Genomic DNA, 24,839 nt, shown 5'->3' with positions numbered 1-24,839 from the left:
CCCCCATTGTTGTTTTTCTAGTATGCTCGACGCTCCCAAATGTTCCTCATGCCTCTGTTTCTGAAGATTCCAACAAAAGCGAGTACCAACAAGGAGATAAAATATATTTCACTTGTGAAACTGGCTATATTGTGTCAGGTCCAACCATCACATATGTATGTTCCACCAACGGCTGGGTGACAGTCCGCCGTGGGCAATGCTCTTGTGAGTTGGCAAGTCAAAACAACCTTTTTTGCTACTACCTACTTCCTACTACCTTCTTTACCACTGATTGACTGATTGTTTTCATTGCGGTGGAGATTACATGTAGCAGGATTCTAATCAGGTTACATTAACAGTGTGATACAATTTCCAAAAGGAGTTTTACTGTGATTATGGAACAAAGTCAAATTAAATTAAATTTCTTACCAATCATTTTTCAGTTAATTACGAAATAAACCTATAATGTTCAAAATCTGAAAACATAAACCACCATATTTATAATTATATACACCATTTTGAATTACAGTATATCCAGCTGTTTATACGCTAATATATTTTTCTCTTGAAATTCCAGTAAAGCCATGTGAACTTCCTGATGATACTCCTAATGGCCAGTACGAAATCATCCATGGTGACGACTTTGTTTTTGGAACGGTTATCAAATACACGTGTAATGAAGGGTATGTAGATCAAAGACTTAAAGAAATATTTCTTTATTATTTAGCATTTTGAGTTCATCACATCACAGGACCCTATGTTAATAAGCCACCAGCCAAATTTGAACGATGATGAACGTCGCAAAGTATATAAATTTAGGTTTGACAGGTGTGGCAAAACGCATGAGAATCGATTATTTTTAGAGTGTATTTTCTCCCGCGGAATGTGTGGGCGTGTCCTCTTCTGCAGCAGGCACATTTCTCTCCTCCGAGAGAGAGAGAGAGCGCGAGAGAGAGGGGGGGAGGGAAACGGAGAAAGAGAGATCCAGTGCGTGTGTCGAACACGAGGGCTTGAGAGGGCTTGTGTGTGTGTGTGTGTGTGTGTGTGTGTGTGTGTGTGTGCGTGCGTGCGTGCGTGCGTGTGTGCGTGTGTGTGTGTGTGTGCGTGTGTTCGTTGCGGCTGTGTGTCTCTCTCTGTGCTCTCTCTCACACTAGTCCCGAGAGAGAGAGAGAGAGAGAGAGAGAGGAGAGAGAGAGAGAGAGAGAGAGAGAGAGAGAGAGAGAGAGAGAGAGAGAGAGAGAGAGCAGCATAGCGCTCGGCACAGAGTGGGAGGCAGACAGACACTGAGGGAGCGCTGTCACTGGGGGCAAAGAACGGACAAAAGGAGAAGGGCAGATTGCGCGCATGTACAAAGGTTATATAGAGCTTATGACGTCATAAGCTCCTGCGTTTTAGCACCTAGCGCACTGCTGTCTTCAATGAGGAAGTACTTTGTAGAATCTTGTAGAAAAGTGTCGATTTTAAGGCTTTGGGTTGAAAGTAATGTATAATAATTTCTGAGGCACAAAATTACTAACATAAGACCCTAAATAACATAGTTAGAACGTTTTTGTGGATTTTGGTTTCCAGGGACTTTAATACACCTGTAATAAAGCGTATGTAGATCAAAGACTTAATACACATGTAATGAAGGGTATGTAGATCAAAGACTTAATACACCTGTAATGAAGGGTATGTAGATCAAAGACTTAATACACATGTAATGAAGGGTATGTAGATCAAATACTTAATACACCTGTAATGAAGGGTATGTAGATCAAAGACTTAATACACATGTAATGAAGGGTATGTAGATCAAATACTTAATACACCTGTAATGAAGGGTATGTAGATCAAAGACTTAAAGCTGCATTCAGCGATGTTTTTGTGTTAAAATAAGTGTTAAATGACTATATATTCTGACAGCAATCACTGAAATAGAGTGTTTGGTCAATGACTTGGAACCCCCCACCCCCCGCTGTCCTCTATCTCTCTCCTGTAGTCCTGCAGGCATATAGTCATAGACATAATATAGTCTTTTGCAGGCATCGCGATCTGACCTTCCGTTTCCAAGAAAATGTAAACTTTTCTCTGATTGGATAGTTTGAGGTTGCCACCAATTTGGGTCCAATCAGAGAAAAGTTGACATTTTCCGAGAAAGGGAAGGTCCAATCGCGATGCCTTTAAAAGACTATGTATTTTTCACCCCGAATCCAATGCCGCCATCCCTGAGTCTCTGCATGTTACGGTTGCGGAGATACGTCCGCCCTGCCTGCAGGACTACAGGAGAGAGATAGAGGACAGTGGGGGGTTGGGGGTTTCAAGTCACAACTCTATTGAGACCAATTGCTCCAGTTTTAGAGTCCTGGAGCCTGTTCCATTTATCAGGAGCGTAAAAGGAAAAAAACTTTCCTGATTCACTATTCACACGCAGAATAAACAGTCTGATGTGTGATTGCGAGCGTGTCTGATACCTCATACCATTAAAACTTAGAAGTGAGGACAGACATAGTTTAAACACAAAATGGTAACATTGATTTGTTTGTTTATTGCAGGTATCACATGGTGAGCAAAGATGACACCAGGACATGTTTGCTGAATAAATGGACCAATCACTTGCCTATATGTGATCGTAGGTATCAATGGCAGAGCACTGTTGTTCCAAGGTCCATCAACTGAATTTAACATTAAAGGGGACAAAAAAAAACTTTAAAGCAACACTAGGAATCTTTGTACTTTAGGGGCCCCAAGTGGCAGTGAGAGACAACTCATTTGAATTGAACTCATGAATCTTGTAAGGTGACATCAGTAAAAAAAAATCTTCGGTAACACTTTATTTCCATAGTCTGCCTACATTTTATTTCTACAATATACACAGATATGTACAATCTCAACGTAAATTTGGAACAAAACATTGGCCTTTTACGTTTCTGCAAACCGACAATCTCAACGTTTGATGATGTTTAGGCAAGTAAAACAACTTGGTTATGGTTAGGATTATGGTTTGGGTTAAGGCTTGAATAACAAAAGCATTAAATGTGACTCACAGTTTAACCCATTGATACCTGATGCACCATTTGTGTGTGTATCCCTTTAAGACCGCGAACCGCGTGACGTTCACAAATGAGGGATATACACGCAAATGCTGCATCAGGTATCAATGGGTTAAGGTCTCATTATGCTTTCCGCATCAGCGAGGAACGCGAGTGTCCGCGCGGAAAAGTGACGTCAAATCAGCAGACACGCCCCTCCGCAAGGCTCCGTGCGGACGGTTTTCGACCGGCCGTGCGCACGCCGAATTTTGTAACTACGCGGACGCGGACGGGTGGACAAAGTGGAGTTTTCAAGACTCGCGCTCAATTCCGCCTGCAGAAACCCACACAGAGTATACAAGCTCCACACGTTTCCTCGTCGGATTCCGTGTCTCTCATTTCCGTGCGGCCGGCCAAAGCGTCAAGCATAATCCAGGCTTTAAATGTAGACTTTGGAAATGCTGTGACCATGACTGGGATATATGAACACGGCTCTCTGGTGTGAAAGGCAAGTGGTTACACACTCCATCCAGCCCAGCAAAAACACCCTTACTGGCCAGTACGCTATTTAAGTTAGGTTAAGTTAGTTAAGTTGTATATCGTACACGTACACGCACAATATGCAACATTTATTTGGTTCAGAAACATTATATTCTATGTATCTGTGGATTGCATAAATGTGCAATCAAGGCATACATTTTATTTTGGCGACCAGGCTGTGCATTGTATAGTCATACAGTGTATGTATGTCCTAGTTCTACTTGTTTATGGTTGACTGACTGCCCCTCCATGTTTGTTTTGACTCAGCTTTGAGCTGCGCCCCGCCTCCTGCAGATGAAGGGGTTACAGTAAAAGGTCTACCAGACAACGATGAGCCCATACTGGCTGACCGCTTCCTCACATTCAGCTGTGATGGCCCTGGGAAACGTCTAAATGGCAGTTCAGGGCTGGTATGTGGTACAGATGGAGAGTGGAGCAGCCCATTTCCTTCTTGTGAAGGTATAACCATCTTAAGATCAAAGTCATAGTATAAAAAAAAATAACCATGGACACGCCTTTATTCAAAGCACCTCTAATATGATGACTGCAGAGTAAGAGACAGTTTACTTTCTATCCATTTAACTTCACAGCACCGCAAATTGTATTTTTATTTGAGAAGAAGCCATCATGATATCTATTTGTTATTGATCACGTTTTGTTCTTTTCAGACATCACTTGTGAAGCTGAGATGATTCACCCTCATCTGATTGTGATTGGACTACCATCAGCCAATGAAACAATGAAGCAAGGTGATAAACTACGGTTTCAGTGTCATCACAGATATTCACTGGAAGGAGTGGAAGAGGTTGAATGTTTGGAAACTGGCCAGTGGAATCATCACTTTCCTAATTGCAGTGGTATGTTGTCGTTTGCTTGTTATCTTCCCATCCAATGGTTCACAAAATGAGGTAGATTCAGGGCAATGTAAATTTTAGTGGAAAATAAAAGGCGTAAGACATGGCAGACTGCAGGTTTTGACTCTGTGTTGTTAAGACAAGCTCAACTAACAGTACGCCTACACTAGAATCGTTTTTTTTATTCCATAAACTGATTCATTCACTCACTTGGAGAAGAAACTGTGTATAATACTCGTAATTGTTTATCCACCTTATTTCTAGCTGCCATGATGCCTTATCGGTGCTTATTCCGGTGTAAGCGGAACGTTGCGTTACGTTGCTGACAGCTTGACACCCGTCTGTCTGTAAACGATATGTTTCAAAGCTGCAGGCGAACGGAGCAAATCAGGTCCAGCTTGGCAAAAATATCATCCATAAAATATCCAGAGTTGTTCAACGACCAACAGAAATAGCGGATGTGATAGATACAATTATTACATTCCCTCAAATAAGTCGTCAAACCAGTCTTATTTATTGTGACAAGCAACCCCCCCCCCCCCCCTCCCAGCTTCGGAGTTTTAACAAGGAAATGCGCAAGCTGCAACAATCAAGTCACGTTAAACCGGACCTTGTACCCATAATTATTTTACAGCGGGGCATTCAAAAATAAGGTGGATAGATTTTGTTTTAGTTCAATTCAATATTGATTCTGCAACAAGATGTACTACTGTATTTACTGTATAGATGTGTGTTAATTCATGGCATGCTAAATGAGTCAAAGTCCAGAATGTCACTGCTTTTCCAAAACTAAATCAAACAAAAACATTTGTTAATGGATTTTCTCTCTCCCGCCTCTGAAAACAGAAAATTGCAAAGTCCCACACTTACCTGCCAATGTGATATTAACCACCAGACTGATAAGAAACCAAGTACCAATAAGACAAGGCATGAAGTTAAGGTTTTCTTGCCCCCGTGGACAGTTTCTTCAAGGGAGACGAGAGGTTGAATGTTTAGCAAATGGACAGTGGAGTGATCACGTTCCAACATGTGGAGGTAAATCTCTTTCTTGACTTCTCACTCTTCATCTGGGGAACTCAGGGGCAAAGATGAACTGTGACCTTTCTGTTAGATGTCCCCCCACAATGCACTGTGATCTCAAAATAACTGATTTTTGCTGTGTTTACCCCTGGGATTCAAAATGTTGAAATTGTGAATTGATCTTGTTGTCAAGCAATTTGTACTTGAACTATTATCCCACAATGTATCAGTGGGATCAGGGATGTATAGAAGGTTAACCCACCTTAACTCAGTTCTCCAGCCATTTTATTTGTGAGAAAACAAACTATTTAAGGGGCCTAATAATGTCAAAGAAAGATTTTGCACACTAACTTCCTCTTTGTATGCTGTTTTTTTGTTTGTTCCTGCCCCCTCTTTAATTTGCTGGATGTGTGCGACTACTTCAGTTTGTTACTAATAATGTCAAATCAATCAATTTACCAATGGTTACATTTATTTAGGGGTATGAATGAAATTGTGACATACATTTTGTCACTGCTGTTTTTGTCATCATGCAGTTATCTATTTGGACAGTTTATTCACTAAGTTGGGTTGTGAACATAAATTCTATATGATAAATGATAAATCCATACAGTAAGTAGTATCAAAAATGCAAATTATAACAGTGGCCAGCAGGTAGTGCTGTGCAGAGACCACAAGAGATGCTCTAGTGACACAGATGCTAGAACCCACATGGGTTTTAGCATGATAGAGTGTCCACCTCCCATGGTGGAGGTTCTCGGTTCTGTGGGGGACTAATATATATACTGTATGTATGTATGTATGTATGTATGTATGTATGTATGTATCTATGTATGTATGTATGTATGTATGTATGTATGTATGTATGTGTGTGTTTATATGTATGTATGTCTGTATATATGTGTGTGTGTGTGTGTGTGTGTGTGTGTGTGTGTGTGTGTGTGTGTGTGTGTGTGTGTGTGTGTGTGTGTGTGTGTGTGTGTGTGTGTGTGTACTGTATATATATATATATATATACCTCCTCTTCTTTCAGCACCTGTGGGTTGTGGACGGCCACCACTCCTTGAAGGTGGAGACATCAAGGGCTCTATGAAATTCCAGTATGACCACGGTGAAAGAGTTGAATATGAATGTCAGAGTTACTACACTCTACATGGTCAGTCTCACAAAACCTGCAACAATGGTGTATGGACTGGAGAGATGAGATGCCTCAGTAAGTTACATTTCTTCCTGAGTATTTATTATGGCCCAAAGGATAGAGAAGCAAGCTTGTGACCAGCAGGTCGTCGGTTCAATTCCCAGATCCGGCAGGATAAATCTGTGTGGGCAAAGTGAAAAGGCAGCACTTGCCCCTCCCTCATTACCACCACTGAGGTGTCCTTGAGCAAGGCCCTTAACCCCAACAGCTCCGGTGGAGCTGCTCAGTGTCCAGCAGATCAGATTGTGGTTGTACTGGGCAGCATTTATATGTATATGTATATGTATAATGTATATGTATATGTATATGTATATAAAAGAGAGCAAGTGGGCAACGTTTTTCTGTTTCAATTTGTGTCCCACTGACGATGTCACAAATGTCTATGACAAAAAATATGTGCACTTTGTTCATTTATGTCAATTAGCCTATTTCACTTCATACCCAATTCACCCATTTTGTGTCTAAAAGGCAGGAAGTAACATAGGTGCAAGCAAGACACTAATTAGGGCCCCTGCACTGGAACACTAGCCTGGTAAACCAACCAGTCACGTGAACTAATTTAATTTCGTTCTACCAGACTGTCTGGCCTCCAGCTTTCACCCAGTGTTTACAGTGAGCGGGTGTTTTGCCTTGACAGGCAGCTCCTTCAGCCAATCAGCGTGGATGCACTCAAATACAAATCCACTTGGGAGAACGGCGAAAAGTGAGGTCTCCAGACCATAGTTCAAGCAGAAGGCCACTCACGCGTAATCCGATCTCAACGTGGTCAAAAAATCCTAGTATGACGTCTGCTATGACGTCAAACATGACGTCAGTTAATCCTCATATATATAGCAAGGGTTCTACGTCACCTCTCTCTCTCTGGCCGATCATAGCAGCAGCAGCCCACGGCAGTCCATCTCCCTTGAAGCCGGCCTCCGAAGCATTGTTTTGCCCCACCCACCTCCCCAGTCCACCACCAACGAGTCTTGACTCCCGATCCCCCACGGGGGGGGGATCTCCTAGCCCATGCAGGCGCCCTCCTCTGCCTCAAGAGCAGCGCCACTGGCCAATGGAGTCAAGCTTTTCTGCCAAGAAACTCAGCTGTTGCATCCTCCTGTACTTGCTTAATTGTTGTTATTGAGTCTATTTCTGCAATAACTGCACTTTATGGCTGTTTAAACTCGGCAAACGTTGACGTTACTGCTCGAGGCGGACAGCCACAGAGGCAGCTATTACTGTTTTGCCAGTGGCGTTCCTGATTGGCCAGTTATGATATCAACTATGAGGCAGGAGGACGCTGATTGGCTAGAACACTTTGTAATTTCTGAAAACACCCTCCCAGGGCTGGAGGCCACACGGTCTGGTAGACCAAAATAGAATGTGAGTTCATGTGACCGGCTGGTTTACCAGGCTACTGGAACACCTAAATGGATTGGAAGTTGGAAACCCTCATTAGTGTTCTGCTTGCACCTGTGTTACTTCCTGCCTTTTAGACACAAAATGGGTGAATTGGGTGGGAAGTGAAATAGGCTAATTGCCATAGACAAAGAAAAATTGCAGTTGTCATTGACAGTACAGTATTTGCAAATACTGTCAAATGCTGCATTAAGCTGCAAATCTCAGTTTTGAGATTCAACTGAATCTGTAACTGTTCATAATTTATGTAATATTTGTGCGCAGAGCGAGTTTGACCCGGTTACTTTCTTTAAACCTAAGACCCATATTTGGTTGCAAATTTGCAACAATGTCCTCCAGATTGTCACCAAGACAATATATACTGTTCATGTCAGCTGGTTGAAGATTGTGGACCTACTTTGTCATGGCAGCCTCTGAAATCTGTAATGCCCAAACTGTGTGTGTGTGTGTGTGTGTGTGTGTGTGTGTGTGTGTGTGTGTGTGTGTGTGTGTGTGTGTGTGTGTGTGTGTGTGTGTGTGTGTGTTTTTGTGAATTTCTACGGTACTCGGTACCAATTTCGGTACGACGGTAAAAAAAAACAGACTGATATTTCTTCAACATATTCTCCTTTATTAAAGTATGCAACCATTTCCAATGAACAAATGGCATGTAGCCTTCAACTTTAAAACAAAACAATGTGCTTCTGCTTACTTCTTACATTCAACTCTGTATGGCTGTTAGGATGACGTCATCATTCCTACTTTGACGTCGTCATTCCTACTATGATGTCATCGATCACTGATGATGTCATGATTCATAAGTGTCTTTCATGCCTTTCGCTGGTGATGTCATAACACAGGTGATGTCATATTCGGATCTATAAGGGCCTGTTCCTGCAGGTCCTCTCGAGTGATTCATAAACTAAACTAGGATCACATCAACCTCTGCAACCTCTGCAACCTGCAACCCCTGCAACCTGCAACCTCTGCAACCTCTGCAACCTGCAACCCCTGCAACCTGCAACCTCGTCAATCTCTGCAACCGTTCCCCAACCTTGAACAAGTGCAGACCTAGCTATCAAGTTCCCCAGCATCCCTACTCATCGAGACTTCAGACTTCAGTTACCGAGAGTGTCTTGGCCATCAACCACCCGCGAATAGATCCACATGTCTAACACCGATCCTGACAGTATGAATCACTCAGAAATGGATTTAGCGGGCAAATTTCTCCCCCCGATCAAGGAGGAGGACCATCAGGCGCCAGTTTCCCTGTCGGCCGCCTCAGCTGATCCACCAGGCGACTCAACGAAAGGTCTTGTCACCGAGGAGACCTTACAAACCATGGCTACTCTGATGTCACGCCTGCTTTCTGAGGTCGCCCTCCTGGCGAACCGGCTAGATATGTATGAGTTTCAGAGCATGAATCACTCTGAAATGGATTTAGCGGGTACCCCAATCAAGGAGGAAGCCCCCGAGAGGCCAGTTACCCGGCCGGTCGCTTCAGCTGACCCACCTGGCGGTCAGCTGGATATCTCCACTCATCCTGATGCCTCCACTCGTCTCATCACGTTCGGAGACTTGCCGATAATAGGCAAGGCTCTGGCTTCCAAGGCCGATGATCGGTACGCCCTCCTGGTTAGCACAATCCAGAATCTGGCTTCCAAGGCCGATGATCGGTACGCCCTCCTGGTTAGCACAACCCAGGCTCTGGCTTCCAAGGCCGAGGATCGGTACGCCCTCCTGGCAAAACGGCTAGATCGTCTCGACGGACTAAACCCTCCTGAGGGTGTCATTCTGCAGCCTTCTCCTCCTCCCGCCCCAGCTTCCGAGGGCACTGTCGTCCCGGAGGTTTCCAGACCTGCTACCCCCCCAGCCACTGCGGCCGTTGCTTCTAGCCCTGCCTCTCGGTCGCCCTCAGCTGCTAAGCGCATATTCTGGGGGGGAGTTCGCGTCATCCCAGAGCAGGGGCAGCCACATTTGAGTCCCAGCAGCCATCTGTACCGTGATCTGACCGGCAGGGTTCGCATCACACCAGAGGAGAGGCAGCGCCGTTTGGACACCCGGAGCTGCCTGTACTGTGGTCGAGCCGGGCATTACCTCTCCTCCTGCTCCCGGCGTCCAGTAAGTGGTCCCACCGCTCGGCGGCCCGTGGTGCTCTCAGTGGATCAAGACTCTACGTGTCCAGCCCCGAAATCTGTATGGTTGGGCAGCGTCCCCTGCAGGACCCAGGAGTGGCAGTGTGTCTCCAAGAGGGTTAAGGAGTTGGAGAGGACTGTCGATCGTCTCATTGGAAAGTTCAATCACTGCCTGCAGATCAGCTCCGTCCCCCCGCAGGGGGCCTCCGAGTCTGCTGGCCCTGAGGCACAACCTGTGGGCCTTCCCCTCGCCGAGTCTGAACCCGTACCTCAGCAGCAGCCAATTCCAGTTCTTGACCCACACGTAGGTTCCAGCTTGATGCTGGGAGGTCCCCGTAGTGTCGTCAGCCCTCGGTCAAGAGCAAGAGCAAAGAAGAGGCGTTTAAAGGAGGAGACGGTGGGTGTCCTCCCCAAACTACAGGTCGGGAGGGCAGGCCTCGCTGAGTCAGATCCCCCTGTGGCTCTGCCTTCGGAGACGGCGGCATTTGACCCTTTTGATGGTCCCCAGCCTCCCATGTTTGGATCGTGCCCCGGGGGATGGCCGGCTCCAGAGGATCCACCGGACCCGGTAGAAGTTCTGTCTACGTATCGGTCTATCTATGGCTTCGATATCCAGTATTAGGGAGGAGCACCTCCACTGTCCTACACCCCCTTTGGGGTCTGACCACCTGCATCTAACCACCTGCTGAAGAGCACCTCACTCTCCTACACCCCCTTTGGGGTCTAACCACCTACATCTAACCACCTGCTGAAGAGCACCTCACTCTCCTACACCCCCTTTGGGGTCTAACCACCTGCGTCTAACCACCTGCTGAAGAGCACCTCCACCAGAACCTGCGGATTTTCTGTCTCCCAGATGCCATCCTTGATGGCCTCATTGGACGCCAGGTGGCGTCCGTTGAGGGGAGGGTACTGTTAGGATGACGTCATCATTCCTACTTTGACGTCGTCATTCCTTTCATGCCTTTCGCTGGTGATGTCATAACACAGGTGATGTCATATTCGGATCTATAAGGGCCTGTTCCTGCAGGTCCTCTCGAGTGATTCATAAACTAAACTAGGATCACATCAACCTCTGCAACCTCTGCAACCTGCAACCCCTGCAACCTGCAACCTCTGCAACCTCTGCAACCTGCAACCCCTGCAACCTGCAACCTCGTCAATCTCTGCAACCGTTCCCCAACCTTGAACAAGTGCAGACCTAGCTATCAAGTTCCCCAGCATCCCTACTCATCGAGACTTCAGACTTCAGTTACCGAGAGTGTCTTGGCCATCAACCACCCGCAAATAGATCCACATGTCTAACACCGATCCTGACAATGGCAGTGAGTGCAGACAGTGCAACACCAGTGGCATGTAGCCCTCAAGTATTGTTTATTGAATTATTTAAAATAAAATAAAAAATCGATACCCTCGGTACCATGCAAAAACAGGTAGTACCGACTAAGTACCGAAGTACCGAAAAGTGTGTGTGTGTGTGTGTGTGTGTGTGTGTGTGTGTGCGTGCGTGCGTGCGTGTGTGTGCGTGCGTGCAGTTTGCTTTACAGTCATTCCTGACATTAACAATCTTTTTGTCCTCATTATCTCTTGCAGAACCCTGCACTGTGAGCGAAGTCGACATGAGGGAAAATAACATAGCATTATATCATAAACCTGACAGTAAAATATATTCAACACACAATGATTTCATAACGTTTAAGTGTACCAAAGGAAGACATGACGGCAGGGTGGGAATGCGTCAGAAGTGTATTGATGGTGAGATGCCACTACCTTCTTGCCAGTAGCAGTTTTAGTTGGCTGGAAGTGATGGCCATGAGCTGGCTGGACAAACATGTCAATGAATAACCAGAGTAAATACTTGTTGTTATGCACTGATCCTCTGTCTCAGTTTTAATAAAACATACATGGTCGTCTACTCAATCAGCCTGTTTTCTGTGTCCAAAAATAGAGGAAAGTGCAAACAGATTTGGTATATGTCACATTTCTCCATGAAGATAACGTAATTATTGGTTTGCATGGAAGTCTGACAATTTCAATGAAAGCAATATGTATGATTTGTACTGTCCCATACCACAGAAAGACTATGATGTTGATCAGTACCAGTGACTCAGTGACTCACTTTCTGACTTGAACTCCATTTTGGAACCTTCAACACTTTAAATTAGTTATGGCATGTGACTACAAATATTATAGAATACACTGATATGAACAAAAGTATGTTGTGAGATGATTTACATAGATTGTGTTTTTGTGTATTTACACCAATTTCAATAAAACATACATGGTTGTATAGATTTCCACTTTAGTGTCATTGTACAAAATTTATTTTTTTCCCTTTTTGTGTCCTCACTCACCTGTTTATTTTCCATATTTCCCAAGAAGATATTGATTCAGTAAATATCGATTTGCATGATTTCACATGGCTGCCAACATTTATTTGCTCACTCGACATATCTAATTTTAAATTAACAGACTGAGCAGGTGTAACCATAAGGCTATTTTCCAAACTGCTCAGCCTCCTGGAAAGATCCATAATCACCAGACTAAGTACATTGCCACTGCCCAGGCTCAATGGACTTGACAAAAAAGGGAGACCACATGTTTCAAAGCAATGTAACACAATGTTTATTTTGGCTGGTATTGCCTTTTCAGAAGGTAGAAATCTTTCCTCTAGAGCAGGGGTTCCCAACCTTTTTTGTGCCAAGGACTGGTAGATACATGGGAAAAAAAGTTGCGGACCGGTTGTCAATTCTAATGGTTTTAGTTATATATATTTACTCACCAGGTGGCGACAAAGGGTAAATAACAGCCTTTTGTGTTGTACTGTATGTAGCCTATACAGTATTTATGTTTTTGTTTTAACTACAAACATACATAAACGTAAACTTGAAACTATGTTTCAACTACCATACACAGCCTATAATATTATAGCCTATGTTTATTAAAAAAAAAAAAAAATTACCTCTGCAATTGCCCCCTCAGTTACAATGGGCATGACGCTTCTGATTACTACATCTACAGGAGGTTGATAAGTTTATGAATACCAAACTCATTGATTACTTCATCAGTTGCTGAGTTTTCTGTTTCACTGAGTTGTAGGCTACTCTAATAATACTACTACTAATAATAATAATAAAAAAAACATGTCACCAACACTTGATATTAGATTTACAAAAATAGTTTTAATTTTATAATCTCGATGATTTGCATTTCATTCTCTTTGGTGACACCTATGGCGTTGAGCGGTAATTGCAGGTCAGCTCCAACCAGCGTCATCTGTGTCACCACAGACACCCAGTTCATAAATACTGCAATACTGAAAATGCAAAGGCTTTATCAAAGGGCCATATGCTCAATCACCTGTGTGTGCATGTGTGCGTGTGTGTGTGTGTGTGTGTGAGAGTGTGTGTGTGCGTGCGCGCTCGTGCGTAAGTGTGCACGTGCGTGCGTGGTTGTGGGAGGATTTTTGGAGGTGAGCCCATGCTGCTGTGCCAGTTTTTGTACAAATTTGTGCAATCCCACTGTGCAGAACTTTGATATCCAGAAGTTTGAGGATAAACAGTAATTCAGGCACTCAGTTTGTTTATGGAGTAGTTCCTGGCTACAGTGGCTACAGAGTACAGACCTTATCCTGGGTCGTCACCATGAGATTCTCTCCACTGCTTTGGTTTTGTGTCCTGTGGATGACTGTGGATGTTTCTTTATCACAGGACGGTAAGAATGGGGAAGGGGGGGAGGCGGCCAGCAGAAAATGTCGTTTAAATTGAGAATTTTCTTAAATCAAGTGCAGTTTTTCTTACTTCTTGATGGTTTCAAGATACTAAGATTTGTTTCTAAAAAAACAAAAATGCTGACTTGTCTTACAAATTTGATTTTAATAGGGTTGAATATTAGAATATGGCTACACTGACTTTTTGGGAGTTTGACCCAATAGTTAGTAACTCATCCGAATGAGATAAACGTAGTAATTGGCCAGGGAGGGGCGGGGGGTGGTGGACTGGTGGACTTCCAGGGCTTCTGTGGAAAATACAGAAAAAGGCAAAACGCTGATCATAATAGTAAAGATATACAGAAGCCTTGAAAGGCAAACTTGTTTGGGCGACTTAATCAATACGACTAGTTTAGTTTAGTTTATTGGACAGTTGATACAATACATGATGAAAAAATAAGTCACGCATCATAAAAATGTCAAGGATAGCACAAAAAGTCAAAGACTTATTTCCGTTGTGGTCCTTGGTCTCAGTACATAATATACATAACCACATATAATCACACAATCCATACTAATCAACATTACCTACCTACATCATAAAAGCAAAATCAATACAATACAAAAAAAACTACAGTGACGTACTAGGTTTAATCCTGGACTTTTTCTAGGAGCCATTTCCTAACTTTCGCCTTGAAACTATTTGGGTTCAGGCTTTGTTTGATGGTCAAAGGCAACTCATTCCATTCCTGAGCTCCTGTGTGAGCAAATGAGCATTGCCCCATCTGTGTTCTACACCTAGGAGGATGCAGGTTGGCTAAGCTAGATCTAGTTCTGTGGCTATGTGATTCCCGAACACTTGGAAAATAGCTACTAAGATACTTGGGGGCCCTCTCATTGACAATTTTGTGCACCATGTTGAGCCTAAGCTGTGCTACTCTGGCCTCAACTGGTAGCCAGTTGAGCTCCTGAAAATGGTTTCTCCAGGCCTATAGCCCTCCCTGGACAAATATGCACGAGCCGCTACTGAGGAACTTTGTCCAGGCCAGTTGCTTTGGCTATATTAAGCTCAGCCAACATCTTAGCTACCTTCTCAACTGACATCTTGAACAAGGCAAAAGAACTAGCCACTACTCCTCGGCTAGAATAAAACTTGTCAGTAAACTCCTCTCCATATACTAAGAAACCATGTATACAGAGAGCCCATCCTATTCAACATCTTAGCTACCTTCTCAACTGACATCTTGGACAAGGCAAAAGAACTAGCCACTACTCCTCGGCTAGAATAAAACTTGTGAGTAAACTCCTCTCCATATACTAAGAAACCATGTATACAGAGAGCCCATCCTATTCAACGTCAAGGCTTCCACGCAGTCAAAATGCACCTCCAAAATCTGCTTGAAGCAGCATCCTCAAGTCTTCATACTTGTCAGCGTTTGTGGTGGTGAGAAAACAAGATGATGATGAACCTGTGTGTGGACTTAACATAAAAAAACATTTATGCAATTGACGCAGCATTGATTTTTCTTTTCCCCGGGGCAGCAGGGAGCAAAAGGCATCTTTGCAGAGGCTTTGCAATAAAAACAGGATTAGTGTTTGTCTCACTTAAACGGTAACAATAGGCCGCCTACTTACATGTTTACTTTGTGTAAACCTTTACATCTGGATATGACATAATCCTTAACATTTTCAAAAATGTCAATAATTGTTTGCTCTCAATGTAGCTAAATCTTACTATTCATCTGAACTTCTGTTGAGGTTGTCTTGTTTTTAATTATCGTACTGTATATGATACTTTTTATTTTGTTTATTTAGATGTCGCTGAATACTGAAAGTGTGGTACCTGATTGTTATCATGGTAGTTTTTCTTATTCTATAAAACAAATAACAAACTACATATTTAATTTCCCAACCAATGCAGCAATCACATGTAGACTGACACTGCCACCAATCAGGGGAACCAGTTATGAACCCAACTTCAGACGTGTGTTTTCACCTGGTGACACAGTAACAGTCACATGTGCAGAGGGATTCTATATTTCTACCAGAGCAGAGACTTCGAAACAGGTTACCTGCAAAGACGATGGAACATGGAATGAGTCACCGGAGTGCGAAGGTACAGAACTGCCTGAACTTCTGTTGAGGTTGTCTTGTTTTACTGTGATTGGTCATCAACTCCTGATGATGATGATGATGATTATTTTATTATTAATAATATTATTCGTATTAGTATTATTATTTTACTTCAGATAAATCTCACTGACACATTTCTGTTCCAAATTTTAGAGATAACATGTTCCAATCCAAGTGACGACCTTGTGTATCAGTGGGGTAGCTCCTTCCAGTGGCGGGGGCAGTGGCAGCATACGAGGAGGTTGGATGGCACTGAAAGTTATAGCTGTATAATAGGCTACAAAACAACAGATGGCAATAACCAGGCTACATGCACAAGAGAGGGGTGGACACCAAAACCACTGTGTCAAGGTATGTGTATGTGTATTTCTTACAATCGCTGCCATATACAATTACATTTGTATCTTATTTTGCAAATAGGAAAAAAGTTGTGAAACTTAACATGTTTTGAATTCCTCTAATTTCACTTACAATTTATTTTTGTTCACTAATATTTGTACTAATTAAAATGTTTATTTGTTTATTATTCATTCATTATTGTGGGTAATGTATAAAAAGAGGGGTCAGGATTTACTAGGTGAACAGGTTGATCACATTGGTATTTCACTAAAGATGTCTCAATCAGTTGCTGAGCTACAACAAACAATAGACTGCCCTTGGTCCTTTGCCAAAACATTGGTTTAACAAACTATTTATCTTGTAAACTTAAATATTCATCATTTAAACTGACATTTAGCTAACTAATTTCATAATTAACATGCGACAAAAAAGATATCCCAAATGCTGCAATTGTCAGCTATGAAACGTGGCAATACAAGTACAATGAACCGGTCCAGTATAGCTGCGTGGATGGTTATACAGGAGGCTTTATTCTTACCTGTGGGACAAATGGTTGGAGCAGGACTCCGAACTGTACAGGTAAGGACATACACCATACGACACATAGAGTTTGAGTTTGTTACCCGATGGAATCATTAAATGTGTAAAAGTTGAATATTTCCAAGTACAGTGTGTGTGTGCTAAGATAAAATAATGCATTTTATATGAATTGTTCTGATGCCGCATGTTGTGGAAAGTACCAATTTGTATTTTTGATCAACAGTGTAGGCTACATGCTTACACTGTAAGCACGGGTTTTAAGGCTGGAACCAAGCCACCCTGTGACCTACTGAACCGTGATTTTCTTTTTTTACTGAATCGTAGTTTTGGTCAAACTGAAATGTTTTATGGTCACTCACTCGATTCAGTACAGTAGGTCACGGGCTTGGTTCCAGCCTTAAAACTCGTTCTATAGGCTACGGATTTTTCTAAATGTCTATGGAGGAAATGAATGGGAAACTCACTTCTGGGGCAAAAGATGTCACGTGACTGATCAGCTCTATGGGGGTAGTGTGTTAGTGTGCACCAGGGGGCTGTGTGGAAAAATAAGCAGAAGTCGTACGGCGAGAAAGTACAGAGGCTACAGAGCAATCCTACTTTAATGGCTCATTTCCACCACATTTTACTGCCCTGCACAGCTCGTCACCACTCGGCTCTAATCGTATCAGCCCTATGGACGTTTTGCTTCCACCGCGGATCATCTGCCCCCACCCACCCCCGCCCACAGCTGGTCGTCTAAATAGCGACCGCATATCTGTCCTTCGCTTATAGCCGAAGTAGGCTATAACATAACGTTACAATTAAATCCGTCCACAGAACTTTTAAACTGTTTATGAAATACTGGTGCCTCTAAATGACCTACAGTGTACATGGGCAAATGTGACAATCGGCTAGGAGAATGGATATCACTTTGTTGTTACTCAAACTCACATGCATGCACTGCGCGGGGACGGGAGAGGCGAACCCCAGCGGCAGCTCAACAGGCAAGACCGCGGCTTCGCCTGCGGCCTAGCGGAGGCAACTACAAAGGGCTTCCCGAGGAGCGCATGTTAAAGCTGAGCAAGGAGATCGATTTTATTTCACCAGCGCCAAAGGCAGCAACACTAAAGACTGATGGAAATAACATAATAGAAGAGAAGGTAAGCTAACTAAACTGGTATCCAGCATTGACAGTAGATGCCTACAGTAAACACGATTCTGCCTGACCAATCAGTCGTCTGCAGTGTTTTCACGTCACCATATAGTACCGGGTCCACAGCCCTAGAACCTCAACAGAGCAGGGACCAAAAGTAACACGACTCAACCCCGATCAACCCGGGTTGTCCACGTTTTTGATCGGTGGAATGAGACAAAAAAGCGAGACGAGCTGTGCAGGGCCGCGTTGATACCAGCAGTGGAATTGGGCCATATGAGGATGCAACCCGACGTCACCCTGCAGCTGGCCACAGACACACACACACTCCTCTGCTCTCTCTGTCTCTTTCTCTCGTCTCTTCTTCTGTTTTTCTCTCTTCTCTGTACTATCTCAAAAGTCGTGGCTGTAATCTAAGTTCTTGGGTTAGTTTGTCAATGGAAAGTTTGTCTTTTTATATGAATCAACAGTAGGAAATGTTTCGACAACACGGCTCCGATATATACGACTGAAAGCGATCAGGAGGAGGAAACTGGAAAATAGCAGATATCTCAAGTACAAACAGAGACTAAACGAAAAAAAGAGAGAAACGAAACTAAAGCTATACACCCTTTTAAAAACCTCTTACCCTGGTTCGCTCCCACACACGCGTGTTTTGAAGGGGAGGAGTCAGGAAGGGGGCGACATACTACAGCCACAGCTACTACGGCTTAATTATTATTGTAAAGTGTTACCGAAAAATGAATAGGGAATTCACTCCCTAAGCCCTCGTTCACACAGGACGCCGAAGCAACGCTCAACCGAAGCTGTACCTACGCTGTACCCACAAGTTTCATTTCGGCGTCCTTGTTAACAGGCAAAGCCGTTCACACCACCCGCACACGTGCCATGCTGACGCCGTGCCGAAGCCACGCTCACGCCACGCCGAAGTGATCACTCACGGCGGGTTCACACATACGCCTAGAGCGACGCTTTAAGCAACGCATAAGCAACGCATAAGCAACGCATAAAATTTAGTTGTTTTGCCCCTCTCTCTCTCTGTCTCTCTCTCCCCCCCCCTCTCTCTCTCTCTCTCTCTTTCTCCCTCTCTCTCTCTCTTCTCTCAGTCTCAGTGTGTGGTCAGCCTCCTCTGAACACCAGGATCGTGGGTGGAGAGGCGGGCCCTGTGGGGTCCTGGCCCTGGATGGCCAGCCTGCACAACGGGGGGCACTTCTGTGGAGGATCGCTCATTAACAACGAGTGGGTGCTGTCTGCTGCTCACTGCTTCTCAAGGTCAGGACTGACTTATCCACGGAATCTGTCTTTAAGAATCTCAAACATTTTCCGTATTTGTGTGTGTGTGTGTGTGTGTGTGTGTGTGTGTGTGTGTGTGTGTGTGTGTGTGTCACTCAACTGAGACGGTCTTCTCTTGACTACAGCTCTACTCATTGTCTTTTGTTTCTTCTCTCTCTCCCTCAGCTCCAATACATCAGGCTATGTCGTTTATCTGGGTCGCCAGCGTCAACAAGGATCCAACGACAATGAGGTGTCTCGGTCGTTACGTCAGATCATCCGTCATCCCGACTACAACAGCCCCACCACTAACGACAATGACATCTGTCTCCTGAGGCTCTCCTCTCCGGTCACTTTCAACAGCTTCATCCGGCCGGTGTGCCTGGCCACGGCAGAGAGCACCTTCTTTGCTGGCATTGAAAGCTGGGTCACCGGCTGGGGCAACATTAGATCCGGTGGTGGGTAATAAAGCTGCATTCACACTGGGGTCATAGTATGTAATGTAACAGATTAGCATAGCTGCCAACATTAGGCTGTGGAAAAGAGGGAGATTTTCTGGCGTATCGGCAGGTCCGTCGAATCTCTGTAGGTGTTGTGATCCGTTGTTCTGTCGATCTATGCTACCTTGTGGAAGAAATGCTAGCTTCTCTGTAAAAGGGAGACTCGTGGGTACCCATAGAACTCGTTTTCATTCAGATATCTTGAGGTCAGAGGTCAAGGGACCTCCTTTGAAAATGGTTTTTGCCTCGCAAAAATGTTGCCTAAATTTTGAGCATTATTTAGCCCCCTTCTCGACAAGCTAGCGTCACATGCTTGGTAGGTACCAATGGATGCGTTAGGTCATCTACTTTCACGTGATACCAGTTACAGTATCTTCACGCTACCTTTAACGTTCAGCACGCTGCAGCCGTTTGAATGAAATCAGGGCCGAGTAGTTCAAAACTTTTCATCTCAATCAGATCCGATCAGATTTTGAAATCCCATTTTCTGTGATCCAGGATCAGACAACTCGGACAGATTTTGTCCCAGTATTTCAAAGCAATTCAGGATAGGATCACCCTGATCCAGTTTCAGACTTTTCAAGATTACTAGATCCTGAATATCAGTGCTTTAATCCTATCGATCTCCATCTAGTGGACATGAGAAATAATACAAGGAAGACAAGAGACCACATTGCAGAGACATCTATAATGTCTAATTATATTTTTAAATACATAAAGGACATAAAATCATAATGGAATTGTAATTAAAAAAAATACTCCCACGACTAGGGTAACAACAAAAAAACATTAATTCAAAGGCAGCTGGATCATCCAGGCGTGCTTTGAGGAGCTGAATTCTAAGTGAGGTTTCAGTTTGCTGAAGCCGGCACAACTGATGGACTTTTTTTTGTTTAAGATATTTTTTCTTTAATCTAAATTACATTTGTGATTGACAATATTTGGTGTGATACTTTTATGAGCATAAACATTTATGTCATCAACATTTGGTTGAAAACAAAATAGGCCACCACAAACGTGACCAAAAAATGAAATATAAAATGTATTTGCCATGAAGGCTAAAAATTGTGTATTATTTCAGTTAACAAACTTTGCCATCTTATTTATATTGAAACATATTTTTAAATAAATTGTATAGTACATTTTGCTCTGGTAATCCACGGGAAATCCACCCCTCTGGTGGGATCAAGATAATCCAGTTTTTTGGGATCAAACTGATCCCAATCCTGTGTTGTCGCTTTGAACTACCCGTTTTGAAGATTTGATCCAGATTAAAGCTTGGATTTGATTTCCTGATCTGATCGGATATCAAAGTGATCCTAATCCTGTTTTTTGGTTTTGAACTACCCAAAATCCAAATCTGATCCGATCAGATAGGGATTAAAAGTTTTTAACTACTGGGCCCAGGGCCCAGTAGTTCAAAACTTTTAATCTCAATCAGATCCGATCAGATTTTGAAATCCCATTTTCTGTGATCCAGGATCAGACAACTCGGCCAGATTTTCTCCCAGTATTTCAAAGCAATTCAGGATAGGATCACCCTGATCCAGTTTCAGACTTTTCAAGATTACTAGATCCTGAATATCAGTGCTTTAATCCTACCGATCTCCATCTAGTGGATATGAAAAATAATACAAGGAAGACAAGAGACCACATTACAGAGACATCTATAATGTCTAATTATATTTTTAAATACATAAAGGACATAAAATCATAATGGAATTGTAATTAAAAAAAATACTCCCACTAGGGTAACAACAAAAAAACATTAATTCAAAGGCAGCTGGATCATCCAGGCGTGCTTTGAGGAGCTGAATTCTAAGTGAGGTTTCAATTTGCTGAAGCCGGCACAGCTGATGGACTTTTTTTTGTTGAAGATATTTTTTCTTTAATCTAAATTACATTTGTGATTGACAATCTTTGTTGTGATACTTTTATGAGCATAAACATTTATGTCATCAACATTTGGTTGAAAACAAAATAGGCCACCACAAACGTGACCAAAAAATGAAATATAAAATGTATTTGCCATGAAGGCTAAAAATGGTGTATTATTTCAGTTAACAAACTTTGCCATCTTATTTATATTGAAACATATTTTTAAATAAATTGTATAGTACATTTTGTTCTGGTAATCCACTGGAAATCCACCCCTCTGGTGGGATCAAGATAATCCAGTTTTTTGGGATCAAACTGATCCCAATCCTGTGTTGTCGCTTTGAACTACCCGTTTTGAAGATTTGATCCAGATTAAAGCTTGGATTTGATTTCCTGATCTGATCGGATATCAAAGTGATCCTAATCCTGTTTTTTGGTTTTGAACTACCCAAAATCCAAATCTGATCCGATCAGATAGGGATTAAAAGTTTTGAACTACTGGGCCCAGGAGATTAACAGGACAAATGACCAATCGGAGCACAGCGGGAGAATGGGATAAAAGTTTGCTTGAGCAACTGCCAGGGAAACTTGCTGATGTAGTTGCAATTCCTACTTGTCACCAGTAGAAGTCAAAAGAAGTCACATAATATGTGACTTCTTTTGACTTTAAGGGGCATTGATTAATCGATATTATTGATTAATCAATGCCCCTTAAGGGGCAGTGTGTAGTTTGTGGCGGCATCTAGTGGTGAGGTTGCAGATTGCAACCAACTGAATACACTTGTTTTCAAACTTTTTGTGCCCCGAGGCACACATAAAGGGCAAGATAAAATCTCAAGGCATGCAAATGAGCCTCCGTGTTATCACTCTTATCCCTCTAAACATGTTTTTATTTACTAATGCCAAATGAAATTGGACAAACTACTCATTAAATATTTATTAACAAAATAATTCAGGAATTAATTTGAAACTTTGTAAAATTACTATATCAATTGTTGTATAGTTCTAGGCTATATTTGCGATAATGATGTATTGTTGTCACAAAATCCCAAGGCACACCTGGACTTGCCTCAAGGCACACCTGGACTTGCCTCAAGGCACACCTGGACTTGCCTCAAGGCACACCTGGACTTGCCTCAAGGCACACCTGGACTTGCCTCAAGGCACACCATTTGGGAACCACTGCAATAAAGCACAGCAGGAATGATTCCGGAAGTAGCATGTTGGATCTTCAGGCGAAAAGTCTATGGGGTTTTAGAATGGGGATTTCTCTTGAATACATAAAATAAGGTCTGTGGTTAACAAAAGTTTATGGGAGTGGTAATTTGTGTTCAGCAGGATAATCTTCACAAATGTGAATCACTTTTATGACTTTTAAAATGTGTTTTTTAATGCGATTGTCAGAAAACACTTCAAAAGTCATAAAAGTGATTCGCGTTTGTGAAGATTATCCTCCTGAACACAAATTACCACTCCCATAAACTTTTGTTAACCACAGACCTTATGTTATGCATTTAAGCTAAATTCCCATTCTCCTTTCCCCTGAAGATCCAACATGTCCAGGACTTCCACCTTCCGACTACAAAAATATGTCATCCCTGCGGTACTCAATTACATTGAATCTAACATGGCGGCCTCCGTGGAGGGACCCGCTCCTATGTAGATATAAAGGGCTCGTTCTAAGGTACAGAAAACAATTCTTATTTTCATGACTTTTTTAATATTATATTCAATTTCTGCCAAATCGGTTACTTTTATTCCACCACTAGATGCCACCAAAAAGTACAATAAGCCGATAGTCAATTGTCTGTGATTGAACACATTTTTATACACATTTGATTTCAAGTGTATCTCACCATAAGTGTTATTCATCAAACTAAACTTGTGTCTCCCTAGTTGAACTTCCGTCCCCACAAGAGATTCAGGAAGTGACCGTGCCGATCATGGGGAACCGGCAGTGTGCATGTGACTATGGAGTGAACGCCATCACCAGCAACATGATCTGTGCCGGCTTACGTGCCGGAGGGAAGGACTCGTGCCAGGTGAGCATAGGAACGCCCCCTTGTGAGGTTAGCCCTATGTTCCCTCAGCTGAGGAAACAGGGCTGAGGAAACATAGGGTTGAGAGAACATTGGGCTGAGGGAACATAGGGCTGAGGGAACATAGGGCTGAGGGAAGATAGGGTTGAGGGAACATAGGGCTGAGGGAACATAGGGCTGAGGGAACATAGGGCTGAGGGAACATAGGGCTGAAGGAACATAGGGCTGATGGAACATACTGCTGAGGGAACATAGGGCTGAGGGAACATAGTGCTGAGGGAACATAGGGCTGAGGGAACATAGGGCTGAGAGAACATAGGGCTCAGAGAACATAGGGCTGAGAGAATATAGGGCTCAGAGAACATAGGGTTGAGAGAACATAGGGTTGAGAGAACATAGGGTTGAGAGAACATAGGGCTGAGATAACATAGGGCTGAGAGAACATAGGGCTGAGAGAACATAGGGCTCAGAGAACATAGGGCTCAGAGAACATAGGGCTGAGGGAACATAAGGCTGAGAGAACATAGGGCTGAGGGAACAACACACACACCAAATCTGTCTTTCCCTACAGGGGGATTCTGGTGGTCCCATGGTGAGCAAACAGAATGGGCGTTGGATCCAGTCTGGAGTGGTGAGTTTCGGACGGGGCTGCGCCCAGGCTAACTTCCCAGGGGTCTACGCCCGAGTGTCCCAGTACCAGAGCTGGATCAACGGCCTGGTCTCCAGCAGTCAGCCGGGCTTCGTCACCTTCACCTCCATTGGGACCAACAGTGACCTGAGCGTCACCTGTCATGGCCTGGCCCCACCCCCAACCAACGTCCCCCCAGTTACCACACCCAGCCGTGAGTGACTGTCATACAGTACACAATTCACAATGAATTGAAAATGGGGGACCCTGATGTAAACAAGACAAACGTCTTTCTCTGGTCTGCATCCCCTTAACAATTGTGTGTATTGAGCCGTACTGTATTGTACCCATTTAGAGCTGTCGCGATTCCTCGAGTACCTCGAATAACTCGAATAATTAAAATGATCGAGGCCAATATGATTCGCCTCGACACGGCATTTAGAGATTAGAGACTGTTTCTCACGGACGCTTACTGGTGTGGCACAGCGCTCTTCCGGTGTAAACACGCGAGGACACATGATCGCAGACAGACCAGAGAGCAGCTACTGTATAGCG

General features: G+C 43.4%; 1 protein-coding gene across 1 annotated transcript; it reads left to right on the top strand.

Moving 5' to 3' along the window:
• Positions 1 to 9,185: 9,185 nt before the first annotated feature.
• Positions 9,186 to 24,506, top strand: LOC310786012 (trypsin-2-like; the record flags this gene model as incomplete). Its single annotated transcript, XM_083647198.1, has 9 exons — positions 9,186 to 9,426; positions 11,708 to 11,718; positions 13,644 to 13,675; positions 13,825 to 13,828; positions 14,626 to 14,635; positions 19,074 to 19,239; positions 19,426 to 19,697; positions 23,514 to 23,659; positions 24,228 to 24,506. The coding sequence occupies 9 exons, from the start codon at positions 9,186 to 9,188 to the stop codon at positions 24,504 to 24,506; spliced, it is 1,161 nt and encodes a 386-aa protein (XP_083503324.1).
• Between the last annotated feature and the right edge of the window lie 333 nt (positions 24,507 to 24,839).

The sequence above is a fragment of the Poromitra crassiceps genome (genome assembly GCF_964638095.1).
Source record: "Poromitra crassiceps genome assembly, chromosome: 12".
Lineage (NCBI taxonomy): Eukaryota > Metazoa > Chordata > Actinopteri > Beryciformes > Melamphaidae > Poromitra > Poromitra crassiceps.
This window is presented reverse-complemented; position numbering and strand designations above follow the sequence as displayed.